Source organism: Falco punctatus, assembly GCF_963210335.1.
Source record: "Falco punctatus genome assembly, chromosome: 8".
Classification (NCBI taxonomy): domain Eukaryota; kingdom Metazoa; phylum Chordata; class Aves; order Falconiformes; family Falconidae; genus Falco; species Falco punctatus.
The window spans coordinates 35,632,781-35,648,594 of NC_137588.1; the positions used below are offsets into that span (position 1 = coordinate 35,632,781).

Here is a 15,814-nt window from a genome sequence, read left to right on the forward strand (position 1 = left end):
CCAGCTGAAAGCATTGACTATGTCTGTTGGGAAAAGCCTTTGTTTAATGACAAAGGTATGTTTGGCTGGTTATCTTTTCTCTTGGTCAAGCTATAGAAGATTTCTCTGTTTCCTGTTAGATTTGTTGAGGAAGATAATGGTGTAACATGATGGATTTTGCTTCTCGGTGCTTAGTGTTGGCTCCTTTGCAAGCCAAACCAGAACTCTGGTTGAGGCTTTACAAGTAGCCGACCTGACAAATTGGCACCTCATGCTTTCAGCCAAACTCACAAAACCTGTTGCATCTATAAAATATGTATTTGGTGGGTTGTTCTTCTGTTGAATTTGGAGTTTGAAGCAAAGGAGAAAAGGGAATGGATGAGATATTTAAATCAAAATTGATAAAGAAGTCTGAAAAATCTGATATGCACCAAAATCATTCAGTTCGCTAGCAGTACGTGCTGCTTGGTTTGTGCTTACATAAAAATGCAGAAAGGATGTTATGCAAGTAAGTGTTTCTTTGCTTGACACTCACTACGCAAGCCACCTGTTAAAGCATAACGATATGGATGGCTCCCAGTACGAGATATGAAAGCTTTGCTGCTTGTAATGAAATATGTTTACTCACCTTCAGAAAGCAGATTTTGTTGTTAGCAAAGTAGAATTTGAAAGCCTGATAAAGTAAATGCATACAGACTCTGAAAGTAGTACATGGAAGATCATGTTGTGCTGGTAATGAAAACAGCAACCAGCTGACTCATTCTGTAGAAAACTTCACTTATTTTGTATTTCCTAAACTACACCTGTGGACAAGGGTGGGTTTAAAAACATGTTCCTTTTTTGCTATCTTTGGATTTAACAGCATCAGAAACCCCCTCTTGACACTTTTGTCCTGTACTGAATGTGAGAACACTTGACTAATAGCCTAAACTCAGTATCAATAAACACAATTATGCATTTTCAGGCCATTAAGGGGAATTTATTCTCAAAATAAACATGGAAAAACTAATGGAAATTGCTAAAGTCTATAAAGGGTGGTTGGTTCTGTATTCTGTCACCTGTGGTTAGGTATGTGGGTGTATAGCATTTCCGAGTATCTCTGCTTACATAATTCTCTGTGTAAACTGTGTAGAAGAGGGTGACTGTTTTGGAACATCTGAAAGTATTACTTACGGTTTTGAAAAACCTAAGTTTAAAGGAACTCTGAATTGTCGCTGACCACATGGAAGGAGGTAATGTTCACCAATTTATTTAAATATTGAACATGACTCTACACCTTGGAGTTCATGAGCTGTAACTGCTTGATATGTAATTTATACCAAATATTTTCATAATCCTGCAACCTTGAATATGCTCTTGTAGTGTCTGTGGTTTTATTTCTATTACTGTCTCCAGCATCCTCTTACTGCCTGTGCAACAACCTTAACATAGACCCATAATGTCTTGTGCGAAGAGAATACTATGTTTTGCCCTTGATGACTACTGAGAGCTGTAGAAATTATTATACTTGTGAACGTATATACATGTAGTGGAACAGATCTTATTTACACACAAGGGCCAGATCCTTATGGTGTAAGTCAGTGCAAGAGTTTAGAAGATAAACTGCATAGAAATCTGACCCTGTGAGAATGTTTTGGTTTTTTAAGTTGATGCATTGATAATACTAACAGTAATACTGAGGAATAGTACTTCTGAGGGAGTTTCTCATTATCTTGGATAATTTATTTCAGGAAGGTCTTGAAATAGGAAGTTCTAGTCACTGTTTGTGGCTTTCTCATAAATGAAAAACTCTACCTAACCCTTCCTCAAGGTGAAAACTTTGGAAGCTTAAGTGTATCAGGAAACACCAGTAAGTCTTTTTACACACAAACCGTTTCCTTTGTTGATAGATAGAGTCCTATTTGTATATGGAAACTTACTAGTTATGCATTACCAGTTGCACTTGTAAACTCTTTTGTGTCTGTTGGCCTATCAATCATAATGTTGAATTAGTGTTATTTAATACTCTTTGATCTGTTTCCTTGATCTTGTTTCTTGGTGACCCAGTGTATTGAGCCATTCAGTTTGTTTAGCCCTTGTCTATCAGGCTGCTCTTTCTAGTACCTTTTTGTCTGTTTACTCTTAGACTTACATTGAAACGTTTTGTTACCACAGCTTCTCACTCAGGGCACTTGTTTTTCTTCTCCCTGCTTCATCTTTCAGTTTCTTAACCAGCTTAATACTTATTCTTCCTTATAGGGATCCCCCACCTCAGATTTTCAAGCTGTTTCCCCCCCTTCTTACTAAATATTGTTTTCTCTCCAGCTTTCTTCTCGTATGTGCTATTCTACAGTTCAATCTATTACTGCATCAATGAAATGCTGATATTTGCAAATCCTTGTTTGTAATTAAAAGGAAGACCTGAGCTTTGTTCTCCTATTAGTGATGATATTATTTATCTGTAATCTGTTACACCTAAAATGTGTGAATACAAAATTTTTGCCTCTTTGATTCTTCTAGTCTAATTTGCTGATGAAACAAGGCTCTTTCTGTCATCCAGTTCTGTCCCTCAATTTCTAGTTCCCATTGGAATTTCAGTCAAACGGATGTTGAAATTTCTGCAAGCTTTCTGTAAATCAGTAGCTGGCCCAGAAGGCCCCTGCTAGCACAGTGAAAGACACAGAATCAGAAGAGATAGTGAAAAAACAAAATGCAGGAAAGTAAAGTTCTACTTTTCTTTGAAGTATTTGCATTTTGTTACAATGGTCAGATGGCTGTGAAATGCATAGTACATGGTCTTAGCAGCCTTAGCATGTTACCATGCTACAGGAATTCAAGAAAACCTTTTTGATGCAGTTGCAGCTCATTCAAATATAAGCTGAACTCTGTTTGTAAGTGTGTTCTGTCTTAGTAAATCTGCAATTGTGTACCAGTCTATAACCAAAACACATGTGAAGGAAGAGATCGGGGGGGTTGTATACCTTTTTGGCCATTAACATTACAAACTGTGTTATTTGAGAGAATTAACTACAGGTAATGGATCTATGCATTTATTTTGCTTGGCAGACTCTGTGATGGGTATCTATGGCATGAACTGAGTTTGGTAGTCCAGAGTAGTTTAGCATGTTTTCAAACCTAGGTTTGAATGAGACGTGTTTTTTAAGTGAATTGATAACCCTGCTAATATCACTTTGGTTTATACAGCGGAGTACTTGCGGAGATCACAAACTGAATTCCTCTTTAATGAAAATATTCCAAGAATGCAAGTCATGTCCTCGAACTGTTGGTATTTAGTAGTTAAAACCAGGCTAGATACAATCCACAGCACTGTCCTCCCAGTAATGACACCCACACCCTTGAGCTGAAATGCCTATAGTATGAATGTCAGGTCCTCAAAACCTGTGGTTTTTGTTTTGCAGGTATGCTCCTGTTCTGCTGTGGTACTTGCTAATGTAAATAGCGATTTTGAGACTGAAGGTGTGATTTTTGTGTCTATTAAAGACAGACTTCAGGCTTCATTTCCTGGTTTATTTAAGGATAACCTTCTTGTGTAAATTCTAACTAGAACCTTTGAGAAGGAAGAGGAAATTCATGACTGCTCAAGCATTTGATATTGTAAATAATTAAATTTGCCAAAATATTAATGTTTACGTTTACTTTGGAACTGAACTGCAGAAGGAATAAAGATTTGCTTTCAGCACTTGAAAGTGAAGCTACTTTTGCTACCAGACCTTGAATGAGAGTATTGACAATAGCCCCAACAAAACATGCTTTGGAGAGGAGGCCTTCCCAGTAATTTGGATGATTTATAAAAAGCATTGAGGCATTAAAGAAAGTTCATTACCCAAACCATTTCTGCACTGTGGACCAGAACCAGCAGATGAAATAGCTTTGTTGAATAATATTATAGCTATTTAGAGGACCTGAAAACTTGGGAGTGTGAGAGGCTGAGAAGAGGAACACTGATGTTAAGGATAGGGTATAAGCAATGAAGAGAGCTTATGGGGTTCTGCATCCATCCTTTAGCATTGTGTTGGGCAGAACATCAACTCAGAAACCTTTGCTGCTTGCTAGGAATTTTTCATACTATTTCCTGAATTGTGAGGGGTTTTTTTGTGTGTCCTTCTGCCTCTCCCTGCCTAGCAGTACTCTAGCAGAAAGCTACAAGGTGAGGTTACTGATTCACTTTCCTTATGCTGTCTAGGCCAGCTGGTTTGTACACTTCACTTCCCACTCCCACCCCAACCCCCATTTAGCTTTGTAAGGGCTACAGCTGAAACAGAGCTATTCCTCAGAGTTTGCCAGTACAAGTTTTTCTACCGCTGTCTAGGGATGATAAAAGAGGGGAGGCTGTTTTCCACCTACTCAAAATAGTTCCTAAATTGTGCCCTACCATGCCAAGTACAGCTCATACATTTGCAAAGGAAGCTTGTATAGTTTATTAGAACTTGCCGATAACTGGAAAGCTGATGGCCTTCCAGCAGCAAAGTAGTTTTAATGTAGTAGGTCACAGGTTAGAATGTAGTCATGCTTGGCTTGGTACTGGCTGTCCTTTGAAAGTATTGTCATGGTCATGGCCAAGTTGTTCAATGCTTGTTGTAGTTTATGGTAAAGCTTTAAAATTCATAGCACCGTTGTGAGCATCATGTGCAGAGAGGTTTTATGTGAAGGCTCATATTATTACTATTTGCTTATGGCTGGATGGATCAGAACCATGTAGGTATCAAAAATGCTTCCTCTAACAGTTGCTCAGTGGCTCCCTTCCACTGAGGTAGTTGGTCCTGTGCTTTTGGAAGAAAAGCATTACTTTCAAGCCCTACTGTTGCTTTAAAGTTCTGTCTTGTGTGACTGTAGGTTTCTGAGGGGGCTTTGTTTGACATGTACAGAACTACATGTATGTCCCTTTAAACATTTTGACAGTGGGAATGCTGTGTTTGTGACATGAGGTTATAGTTTAACAAAAAAGTGAGCTGTGTAGCTTTGGTGCTGTTGCTGACCCAGTAACACTATAGTCACTTACCAGTTACAGTGGGATAGATTGTCTTTTTTAATGCTATGCAAAGCTGGTCTCTGTGTGACAAATAGTTGCTACTTACGAAGAGAAATTAGAAACATTAACAGCTTTAATTTCAATGAAAGTGCTCTTCTAATCTTTGGTGGTATCAGCTGTTGATAAACACCAGTGTTGATCAACAGGGTATATACAGGTGATGCAAGAAATAGGTTAAAATAATTTGCTGTCCTACTAACTTTCAAATTAGATATGAAGTAAATTGCAATTTCATCCTTTTTAATAAGGAAGAGAAGGGCTTAAATGCAGAAACTAGAGCAATGGAATAATCAACAATGCTGTTGCTTCCAAACAGGTGACTGTGTTGAAATTTTAATTCCATTAAGTTTTATGCTTTGGAGATGCAGCTTGTATTTTCAGCCATTTGTCTAGCTACAAAAGCTGGAATGTGTTCAAAATGCTTGCCAAGAACAAATCCATTGGAAGAAATGTTATACTTAGACCCAGATTCAAGTTGCTCTAAAGCAACAGAAATAAATATTTCTGAAGTCTTATTTAATGTTCAGTTTAGTGTTTTTTCTTTCCTATGATCTGATACACACTTGCTTAATAGCATACACATACTAATTTCCTATCTGTGTCTTTCTACTCTTCCTCTATTTTAGCTTGACTCTTCTTTTTCCATTGGCATTTGTCCTTTACAGAAAGTTTGGATGTAGAATCCTGTAGTGACAATGTATTTAAAACAAATCTAATGAGAATTTCTTTTTGTTTTGATATCTTACCATCCACCACAAATGATAAGAAATTCAAGAAAACTATTTTTTTTACACAGATGTAGTTATATTTCTGTGTCCTATTTTTGAAAATTTTGTAACAGTAAGATTTACTGAGTATTTTGATCTTGTTTGGATCTTTTCTTAAATCTTGTACTTTATTTTCGGCTCACTGTCTGGGGTCCAGCACAATTGCCAAAGAAGTACATTTAGTGTGTTGACCATCAAGCTGACAAGGGATGATGGTTGGGCATCCACATTGATGAGAGCTTTCTTGCAGAATACAAAGAACTTTTTCACTTTCCTCTGTGAGTGGGACAGAGCTGCTGCTGAGAGTTACTTGTTTTTTCTCTTGGACAGACTGCAAGATGTGATGTAACAGGCTGATTTGTGGTTAACAGCAGTGGGTGAGACTGGAGTATCTGCTTGATGCAAGAAATTAGCTAATGGATATGATTTCTATATAATAAATATATTTCTTCTTGGAGTGCTAAGTAATTTGGTTGCTCTGATTATAAGATGAAGTTAATTTTATTATTCATTGAATATAAAGTTTCTGAGTAAGTTCATATCAATGCCTGTAACTCATGCTACCACAGTTACGACGTGTCCTAAAAGAGACAGGAGAGAAGTACCAGAAAAAGTTGCGCACATAGGATTGCTGTGTAAGAATCAAGGACATTTTGCTTATAACTTTGGAGAACTTCCAGATGATCTGAAAAGTATGAGACTGTGCTTCTCAGCAGGTGCCATATTTATGCCTTTCAGAGGACAAATTCCAAATATAAAGTCAGCAATGACATAAGACCATGTCATATAGCCTTTGTGGATAGTCATGAGGAGGGGAAGAGAAAAAGGTGTGTACTTGTATCCACACTAGAAATATGTTAAAACTTCTGGTCATGAATCCTATTTTTAAAGTTTATTAAAATTAATGAAGTAACTTAGAGTTTTGTTTGGTTACAGGGGATTCTTGAAGGCATAAAAGCATGACTCCTGCATACCTTTTTCACTGGTTATGGGGATGTTGTAGGTGATGACTGAGGTGCTCAGTCTCTGTAAGTTACTTTCTTGCAAAATAATAATAATAATAAAAAATAACTGTTTCCTACTGGCTTGATCAGCATGCTGACATCCAAAATGTTCTTTCTCAGTGAGAAAATGCGATTTTGGGCATTTTGTTTTAAAGCAATGAGATAAAAGTTATTAATATACCCTGTAGTTTGCCTGTAAAATGTAAATTTCTTCTATTTGTTCAAGGTCAGGAATATTTCTGTTTTTCTGAAGCTCAGGGAAGTCTGATTCCTAGTCCTAAAATGAATTCATTTTTTTGATCTTTAGGCACTTTATTAAAAGAAGATCAGGTTAGTTTGTGATTATGGCCTTAAATGCATTGCCTAGAGTGTTCTTAATCAATAAACAGTATTTGAACCATAAAGATTTAAATCCATAAGGATTTTTCCTTACAAATTTCCCTGTAATTCTTTTTTCCTTTGTCCTCAGTGTAAACATTCTTCCCATGTTTACTTTTTTCTCCCTGAAATATCAGGATAAGCAGAGAACATGAATAACATCTGATGGTTTAATTTCTGTAGAACTAAACTACTGAAAATGATGTGCTAGGTAGGAAACTGGAAACGCTTCAGAGTGCTCTGTGAAACCACAGACTCACATGGGGAAATTTAGGTGGGGTTGCCACCCAAACTGTTTCTAAATGTAAAAATTTATTTTTGAAAGAGAAGGCAGGCTGCTTGCTCAAGATGAACATTTACTTGTTTTTATGGCATCTTATCAAAGGCTGCTTTTTTCTCCTTCAACTTTCATCCCACCACCTCCTGCCAATTTCTACTACATGCACACGCATGAAAGCAAACATGCCCCCCCAACCTAAAAAAAAACAAAGCTGGAGTATTTATACTCTTGCTCTCCCTCAGTCCATCTGTCCTGCTTCTACTGTTGTGACCCAGCGTTGTTCTGCTTTTCTCACTTCATGGGATTGCATCCCAAATTGCCACTTCAGGCAGAGTATGTGGTACCATTTCAGCTGTAGATGGGTGGTGAGAGAGAAGACATAGTGACATCTGTCAGCTAGAAGAAAAGAATGGGTTGGCAGAAACATTGCTAAAAAAGTTGAGCAGCAGAAGGAAGAGCAAAACCAAGACTCCATAATTCAGCTAAGGAAATGGTTGTATGCATTTATTTTATATACTAAAAAACTTAAATTATAAAATATACAGTTAGAACAAGTGTGCAGAAACATCTGTTACCAGATGAGTCTGGTATAGTTGCATGATTTTTCAGCTACTCTTTCTTTCTGAGGTGCTGGGAATGGAGACAGCTTGTGAGGTATGTAAGGAATGTGTACACCTTCAGCCAGTTGGAAGCCTCACCTAGACCTTGGACTTGTAGATGTAGGTTAATACTACTGGCTTTGCTAACGTGTTTCTGTTCCTTCCAGAACCTGCTATCATGAATCTTGTCTTTCACAGGACTGCACAACTGAGTGATGAAAGCTGATTTTAAGATTAACAGAGATGTTTTGAGGTGCCTTAAAATTTATGACTTGAACTATTGAAATACATTAATTGTTTGCTGATTAGTCGTTGAAATAAGTGGAGTCTTCCAGATTTAGTTATAAACTAACTCTGATCTGATCGTGTTTTCCCTCTCTTCAGAGTAACCACCAAGTTGGTGTTTTGGGTTAATGTGTGATCTTTAGTTTCTTTTGAAATCTTGTAAAATGTTGTATTGCTCAATTTATCTCTTGGAAGAAAAAAAAAAAAGTAGCTAATGTAAGTTCTCAGAGGCTTGCAAGGCTGTGTTTTTCTTCCTTCGTTATGTTGACCCAGTCTGGCTAGGACAGCAGGATACAGCCCTTCTCACCCTAAGCAGGTGTCAAATCAGCCTTTGACTGTCTTACTGTCTGCCCTCTGCTTTATGCATTTGACATGGTCAGTGACTAAATGGCAGCTAAACTGCTTCTGAGCTCTCAGTGTTAACAACTGAGGGTCCTGAGTTTTGTTTAGTTGTGTGGACAGTTTTATGTCAGTAGAACATATTTCCTGCATTTGTTGGTTATTTAATTGCCATGTCAGTACTGGAGTCAAAAAAGTACAAAAATGTGCAAAGATACTTGACGTGGCACGAGTGCACATCCTGTTGAAATGCCAAGTATTCCTATCAGCAATCAGGCTTCTTTTTTTTTCTTTCCCTCTGCTCTAGTTTATCCTTTCTTATCTTATGCCAACACAGCATATGACTATTCTTTGATTTTACTTGACTGTATTAAGTAGTAAGCCATAGCTTGTCGAGTTGTTAATGCTGTATTTTGAAAGAAGGAAAGGTAAATTCAGCCTCCAAAAGGACTAAGGAAAGCTTACATCTTGCAATACATAAAAGCGGGGTGGGGTGTCCTCAGCACGGATTGCACTATTTGAGAACGCAGATTGGCCAACCGGGGTGGGACATCTGCAGAGATGTTCCCGCAGGAATGAAGAACTGCTGTACCAGGAAATCCATTAATTTGTATTCAGTTGGGCTATAGTGCACATCTGTTTAGGCAATGCAGCTGCAGTAGGAGACAGTGGTTAACATCGGCCTGGAATTCTAGTTTATGTATATGCTGAAGCATGTCTGGTTTAAACTATTAAAACCTTGCAGTCCCAGTTTGCACTCTTTACTCCTAGAAACAAGGTTTTAGAGGATTGCCTATCCCTTTTAAGATGCATTACATCAGCTTCGGCATGAAGCACAACTCCTGGCATCCCTTAGTAGAGAAGTGCAGGGATATAGCAGGTGTTTTCACTCACTGCTGTGCTTTCTGGCTGTAGCTCCTGGTGTGTTGGCAGCCCACTGGATTGACACTTGAATTATCGTTAGCTTTTAGGTTAACACATCCTTCATAAGAATAGAGGGAATTCATATCTTGACGTTTGTCCTCAGTTGGTCTGTAACAAGTTGTACAGAATCAAATAGTTGCAAACAGAAGTGCAGCATGCTGTCTTCAGAAAACAGTCTGGAAAATAGATCAGTGTTTCTGTTAGGATCCTGATGTGTGGGCTTTTAAGAGCACCTCTTTGAGCTGGTTTAGATACAATAACAAGTTGTGCAGGGTCAGGCATGGTGGCGTGATGCTGCAACTGAATGCGCATTGTTTATGTATGGATACATGTAAGAAGAAAATGAGTGATGGCTGTGACCAAGTTTAGAAGGCTGATAGAACAGTTTTAAATCAGCTTTAAGCTTTACAGCAAAACTTCACTAGATTTATATTCATTAACTATACACGTTGCTAATGGCTAGTTCTTACTCATTCCTGGTCATTATTCATATGAATATGCATATTCAAAGCAATTAGTCTGTAACAATCTCATTATAAATTAATTGTGAGCAGACAGTACCGCAGAGCTGGTGCCGCTTATTTAGCAGTAATAGCTATGGTCCTTGAGGGTGAGATGTTCAAGGCTGTCACGGGTGCCTTTTCTTGTGCATAACAGTTCTGTTCCTCCTTTTCAGCCTTTGCTGCTGTTGAAAGAAAAGCAGGGTTTTTTTCCAAATCTCAAGGTTGCACTTACTTCATCAGTGACTAATAATTGAGCATCACTGAGTTGCTTACAATTCTGGGGCCCCTGCTTTCAACCTGTGCCTCTGTTTTCAAGGCCTTTGTTCTTACCTCATATCTAAGCTGTATGCCATAACAAGAGGCACCTGGTACCCAGCTCCATCTCACACAAGTTCTCCTGATAATTTCGCAAGCAGGAGAGGTCAGAATTGGGGCCTTGCATATTTGGCATAGGAACTCAGCTGGCATAAGAGCTCAGGCCTGTTCCTAGCAATGGCGATATGATTTTTCCTGAGCCATTTGGTACAAAAATGCATGTATATGGTTTCCTAGTCATGCTGTATAAGTTTGCTTAAGTTTTGAGTTTATAACAAGCTAATAATTAAATATTACTTAGTCTGTTGCTACTTTTATGGGTGCAACAGCTGCTCCTTTGGCTACAGACAATTATGGTTTTATAACTGTGGAGCTAGTGATGAACAGTGCATTCAACTGATGAAACAGTTCAATCCTGACTATCCTGAGGATAGTGCTTCTCCAAGTTTACCCTGAGTAAGTACCATTTCTTATATAGGTACAGATTGGACAGAGAGCATCAAGCTTTATATACGTATGTAATTACAAAAGACTGCTTAATCTGTTTTAGATGATTAATTCTCCCTTTTAAACAGTGAAGAGGAATATGTGTCACCAAAATCTGTTCACATGAAGATTAACTGTTTATACTCTATTTTAAGGAATGAAATAAAATAAAAAAGATAAAAGCTTAAAATGCTGAGAAATGTGTGGTTTGCATCCCTGATGTACAGATCACTAGCACTGTGATACTTTCCTGATAAGATTCTAAGTAGCTTGAGGGGTTTTTTTGTTGTGATGACGTAGGAGTGGTAATGTTATCCTCTGTAACTAGTGAATCAACCAGCTGTTAAACAGGATTTTATTAAATATAAGAGAACAGGAAATCATGTGCTTTTAATGAAGCTGTTTAATAGTCTTAGTACTTTTAATATTTCAAAATGCTTATGCCTGTGTAAATGGGCGTAAGGTCAGCCCTTTTTAAAAGTATGCTAATCATTGTTAAGAGGTAGAGGCAGTTCTGTTTTAAATTGTGGTTTATTTTTCACAAACAAGTGTCAATGTGTAAATGGTCTGTTTAAAAAAAAATAAACAAAACACCAGTGTGTTGGTTCAGTTGTGAGATTTCGGCTGGTTAGAGTTGAATTTAAGGAAGAACATAACAAAGCTGTTCTTTATTAAAGGTTTTCTTGCCTTTTGTAGTTTTTCACTTTCACCCTGTTTTTCACACTAGGAGTTTAGTTTTGGTACATTAGCTATTCTCAGTAAATCAGGAGCAATTATTTTCCTAACGGTTTCACTGACAACCTCACAACTATGACATACCCAGTTTCCAGAGCGGTGCTGGAATTATTTCAAGAGACGTCTTACAGTGCGACCACCTCTTTTCAAGGCTTTACTTAAAAAAAAAAAAAAAAAAAAAAAACAAAAAACAAAACAAAACCCCTGTCAATCTTCATAGGCACATAAAAATCTGTGTTTCCATGTCCTCTTTAGATATAACTCCCATTGAGCATCTGAGAGACTAGACTAGGAAAAGGCCTTAATAGTTAACAGGATCAGCTCCTTTGAGAACATTTATAAGGCAAGGGGAAGGGAATAAAGGAAATACTGAACCACTTTAAGTTTGCAGATGGCTGCTTGGTATGGGCAGAGAGGTAACTAGTCAGCAGGCACTATCAAAGTCCTTAAGTGATTACAGCAGAAAAATGTGTGTATTGGTTAAACTGCTGCTCATTTCAGTTATTAATTTCCTGTCAAAACAGAAATAACACAGAGATGTTTCTGTGCCACTCTCTTCATGGTTCCACATAACCCCATGATATCTTCTGACCAGTGTTTACTTAGGTACCAAATAATGAGTCATTATATGTATGTGGGTAATCATTAACCATGGAATAGTTGTGTTGCAGTCCTTGTTCTCTGTCAAATCTAGGCTTAAACATACACCAAAGTCAGTGCAGATGTGCATTTGGCCATGAGAGTGTAGGAAGCTCAGAGATAGTGCTCCTGTCCACTTTACAAACCTCTATGGCCATCAGTGTGCTGTAAAGTTAATTGGTTAAGTACATGTTGTTGGACATACATCAAGTTGCTGGCCCCTGGAATTACTTAAATGACAATAAAAGTAGGACTAATTTGTGGTGTTTGGAGTTTTTGGTGGTTTGGAGTTTTTTTTTTGCTTTTAGCACTTGAAATAGTGGGTGCCATTCTTCCATCTGTCAGTGAATTTTAATCCTTTCTTATGGCAAAACTTTAGTATTTGCTGTCTGCCTTCTTACAGTTCTTGAGTGGATTTAAGTTGGGTTTTTTTTCTGTTGATAAACAGAAAAGTCAACAGCTATACTTAAGTAGATCATTCTCATGAGTTATACATATACTGGGTTTTGTAATCATCCTTGTCTGTTCTAGAACTTTATAAAGAAGACTGAAAAATACTTGCCTTTTTTATTACCGTTTTTAATGTTAATTATGATCTGCTTTTTTTTTTTCCCCTGAACAACTAGTCATAAAAAATTGTTAGCACTTGTCTGTTAAAACATAGAGGTGTTAGGTTTACCATCTTATTTGGTGTTCTCCGCTTCACAAACAACTGATAATTGGCAAAGAAGTACTGACTGTTATAACCACAGATCTTACTTCTGTAGAGGACACTGTCAATTCTTAGTTGCAATTAAGTCATTGAGGGAGTTAATCTTGAATATTACAGATTTCTTTTTAAAGTTGTGATATCCTTTTAAACTATGGAGTTTTCTATATTTTATCACACCAGATATTGCAAGAGAATAGTAAACCATCCCGTTTTTAATGAAATAACAATACTCTACTTTTTAGTCAGCCCAAGAGTGTCCCAAGGCTATAGTTAAATAAACTGAAAGAAGTAAAACTTCTCTCTGCCGTTTCTTGGAAAATTGACTTAAGTTTATGGAGAGCAGCATTAAACAGAGTCCTTCATTTTCTCTGTTGGGACCATTCATTTTCTTTATTGAGATACTTTAAGTGTAGAAAAAAGTCAGCTTGAGGGCTTTATAATCTTTTTCACTGTACTTGGAATTAATTTTTCTGCACCATTCCTCCTTAAGCAAAAGATGACTACAGATCAGTTTTTTAGCAGTGTAAATACATGGCATAGGCACTGCCTTGTCTGCCTTTGGTTTACGATTTAATGCACATTCAGTTCTACAATCAACAATAATCAATAATGCTAAATGCACACACAAGACATTGAAAGATAAGTGGTCCAAAGGTATTTCTGTCCCTCTGCAGAACTGCTAATTCAACTGAAAGCAGATCTCAAGGGAATTCTAACAAACAGGGAGCACTGCTAGGAGGCATCTGTGTAATTATCCTATTAAAACACAGTAACATCTGCATTATCTGTGCAAGTGCAGAATGGAAGGGAACATTATGTTCTCTAATCCCGTCTGGGAGCATTATGAAGTTAAAAGGATAACATTTTACCAAATCTGTGTTTTAACATGATAGGTTACACTTAATTACCTTTCTTCTCCTTGGGTTTTATGCTAAGGACCCTGCCTCGAGCCCTCATCACAGAGCTTTTCTTGCCTTTGGATTGTTTATGCCAAGTTTTATCTTTGAGTTTACCATGAAAAGATGTTCCTACTTGTGTCATGAAGGCCATTATTACAGTTCTTTTTCGCTAGTGTGTGAAAAGCTCCAAGAATATTAATTTTATATATGAAAGACATGTAGCATTCAGAATTATGTGTTTTGAATTTAGTTGCAAAGAGCAAACTTTATGAATAACGAGTAACTATGCATGGCAGGGGCCACACAGGAGCAAGAGGAGATTATTCCAGCCTTCCGACTGCTAGCAGTCTAAGCCAGGAGAGTGTATTGGCTTAAATAATGTAGATTTCTTTTTTCCTCATTACCCCTGAGGGAGTCTGATTTCCTGATCACCTATCTAGCCATATGCTGTAGCTCTTGCCAGGAACTTGGAGCAGTGTCACTGCCAGCTGAAATTACTTGTTTTCTGGGAACTGAATTATGTTGAGAATTGTTTTAAATTGCTGCGCTGGCAGCATCACAAAGTTTTGTGTGTACACACACAAAAAATATGTAAAAGCAGCCGTACTGTGAAACTCAACTCAAACTGCTTCAAGCATTGAATTTGATCTAGATACTGAGAGGTGTTACACACGTGTTCAGGCGCATGACGCCCCCTTTGTGCTTTTTCCAGTTTCTTTGTGCTCTGGCGACTACAGTACAATATTGATCCATACAAATAAAACATTTAAAAAGAAAGTGTACTGTCTGCTCCTATTTTGTACCAGTTACAGTGAAGACCTAGTATAGGTAGTAAAAACTTCTAATACATTGTGGTAAAAATGCTTCTTTTCTTTCCTCTTGTAACAGGATGGAACTGAAATACGTTATGTTGACGAAGGAGTTGGAATAAGACTGAGTCCTGCTCTGTGATATTTATATACCTGGACCATGAACTTGCTGTTTGGCTTCATGCTTTAGGAACCTTTGTAGTAACCGTGTGAAGCTGTTGGGAATCATGGCATTCTCTCCATGGAAGCTGTCCTCTCAGAAACTTGGCTTTTTTCTGGTGACTTTTGGTTTCATTTGGGGAATGATGCTTCTGCATTTTACTATTCAGCAGCAAACACAACATGAAAGCAGTTCAGTCCTGCGTGAGCAAATTTTGGATCTCAGCAAAAGATACATCAAAGCATTAGCTGAAGAAAATAAAAATGTAGTTGATGGGCCTTACGTTGGGACAGTGACAGCTTATGGTAAGTGTGTGCTCTATATTACATGATAATCTGATGAAGGGTTTTTCTAAGTTGTCCAAACATTTTACTTCATAATGTTTTTCAATTGACAATACTTTGCACTGTGGATTTTCTACAGAGAAGGAGAAAAGTCTTCTCTTGTAAGTATGAAATGGGACAGATTTTCCATTTCAAGTCACTTGGAAATGAAGTTGTCCACTAAATTTTACATCTGGCTATATCTAGTATACCTCAGGTTATTTGTTAGAATTTTATTTAAAAAAAAATAATCTTGCTGGTTTTGAGAAATTTGGGAGGCTTTTTAGTTTGTGTGTCAGTGATCCAAGAAGTCCCTTGTGGAGGAAGGACTTGCCTTACTGATCAAGTGGAGACCTGCTATGTTTATTCTTCTATCCCATTTCACTTATTTGTTCAGTCAATTTACTTAATGTTTGAGTTTGTTTATCTGTCATAAGCTTAAATTAAGTTTAATTATATAACTTTTTGTGAATTTCTGTGCTTTGTTCAACAGTAAGTTTTAATGCTTACTCTCTTCCATTTCACACAACATGAGTTAAGTTTGTGTGTATGTGTAAGACAAAGCATGCAGAAAAGAAAGAAGCATATTAGTAGACAATATTATGAAAACAAAGATGTAATCCAGTTTCAGATTAGGTGTGGCCCCTTT

The 15,814-nt window shown here is 37.4% G+C and overlaps 1 protein-coding gene across 2 annotated transcripts in view; it reads left to right on the top strand.

Annotated features, from left to right (window-relative positions):
• MGAT5 (alpha-1,6-mannosylglycoprotein 6-beta-N-acetylglucosaminyltransferase) overlaps positions 1–15,814 on the top strand; it is a 131,918-nt gene that overhangs the window by 33,834 nt on the left and 82,270 nt on the right. For both annotated transcript variants that reach the window (XM_080399659.1, XM_080399660.1), the window contains one exon: positions 14,762–15,147. In XM_080399659.1, the coding sequence (XP_080255785.1) occupies positions 14,910–15,147 (238 nt within the window). In that variant the 5' untranslated portion in view covers positions 14,762–14,909. The remainder of the gene's footprint in view (positions 1–14,761; positions 15,148–15,814) is intronic.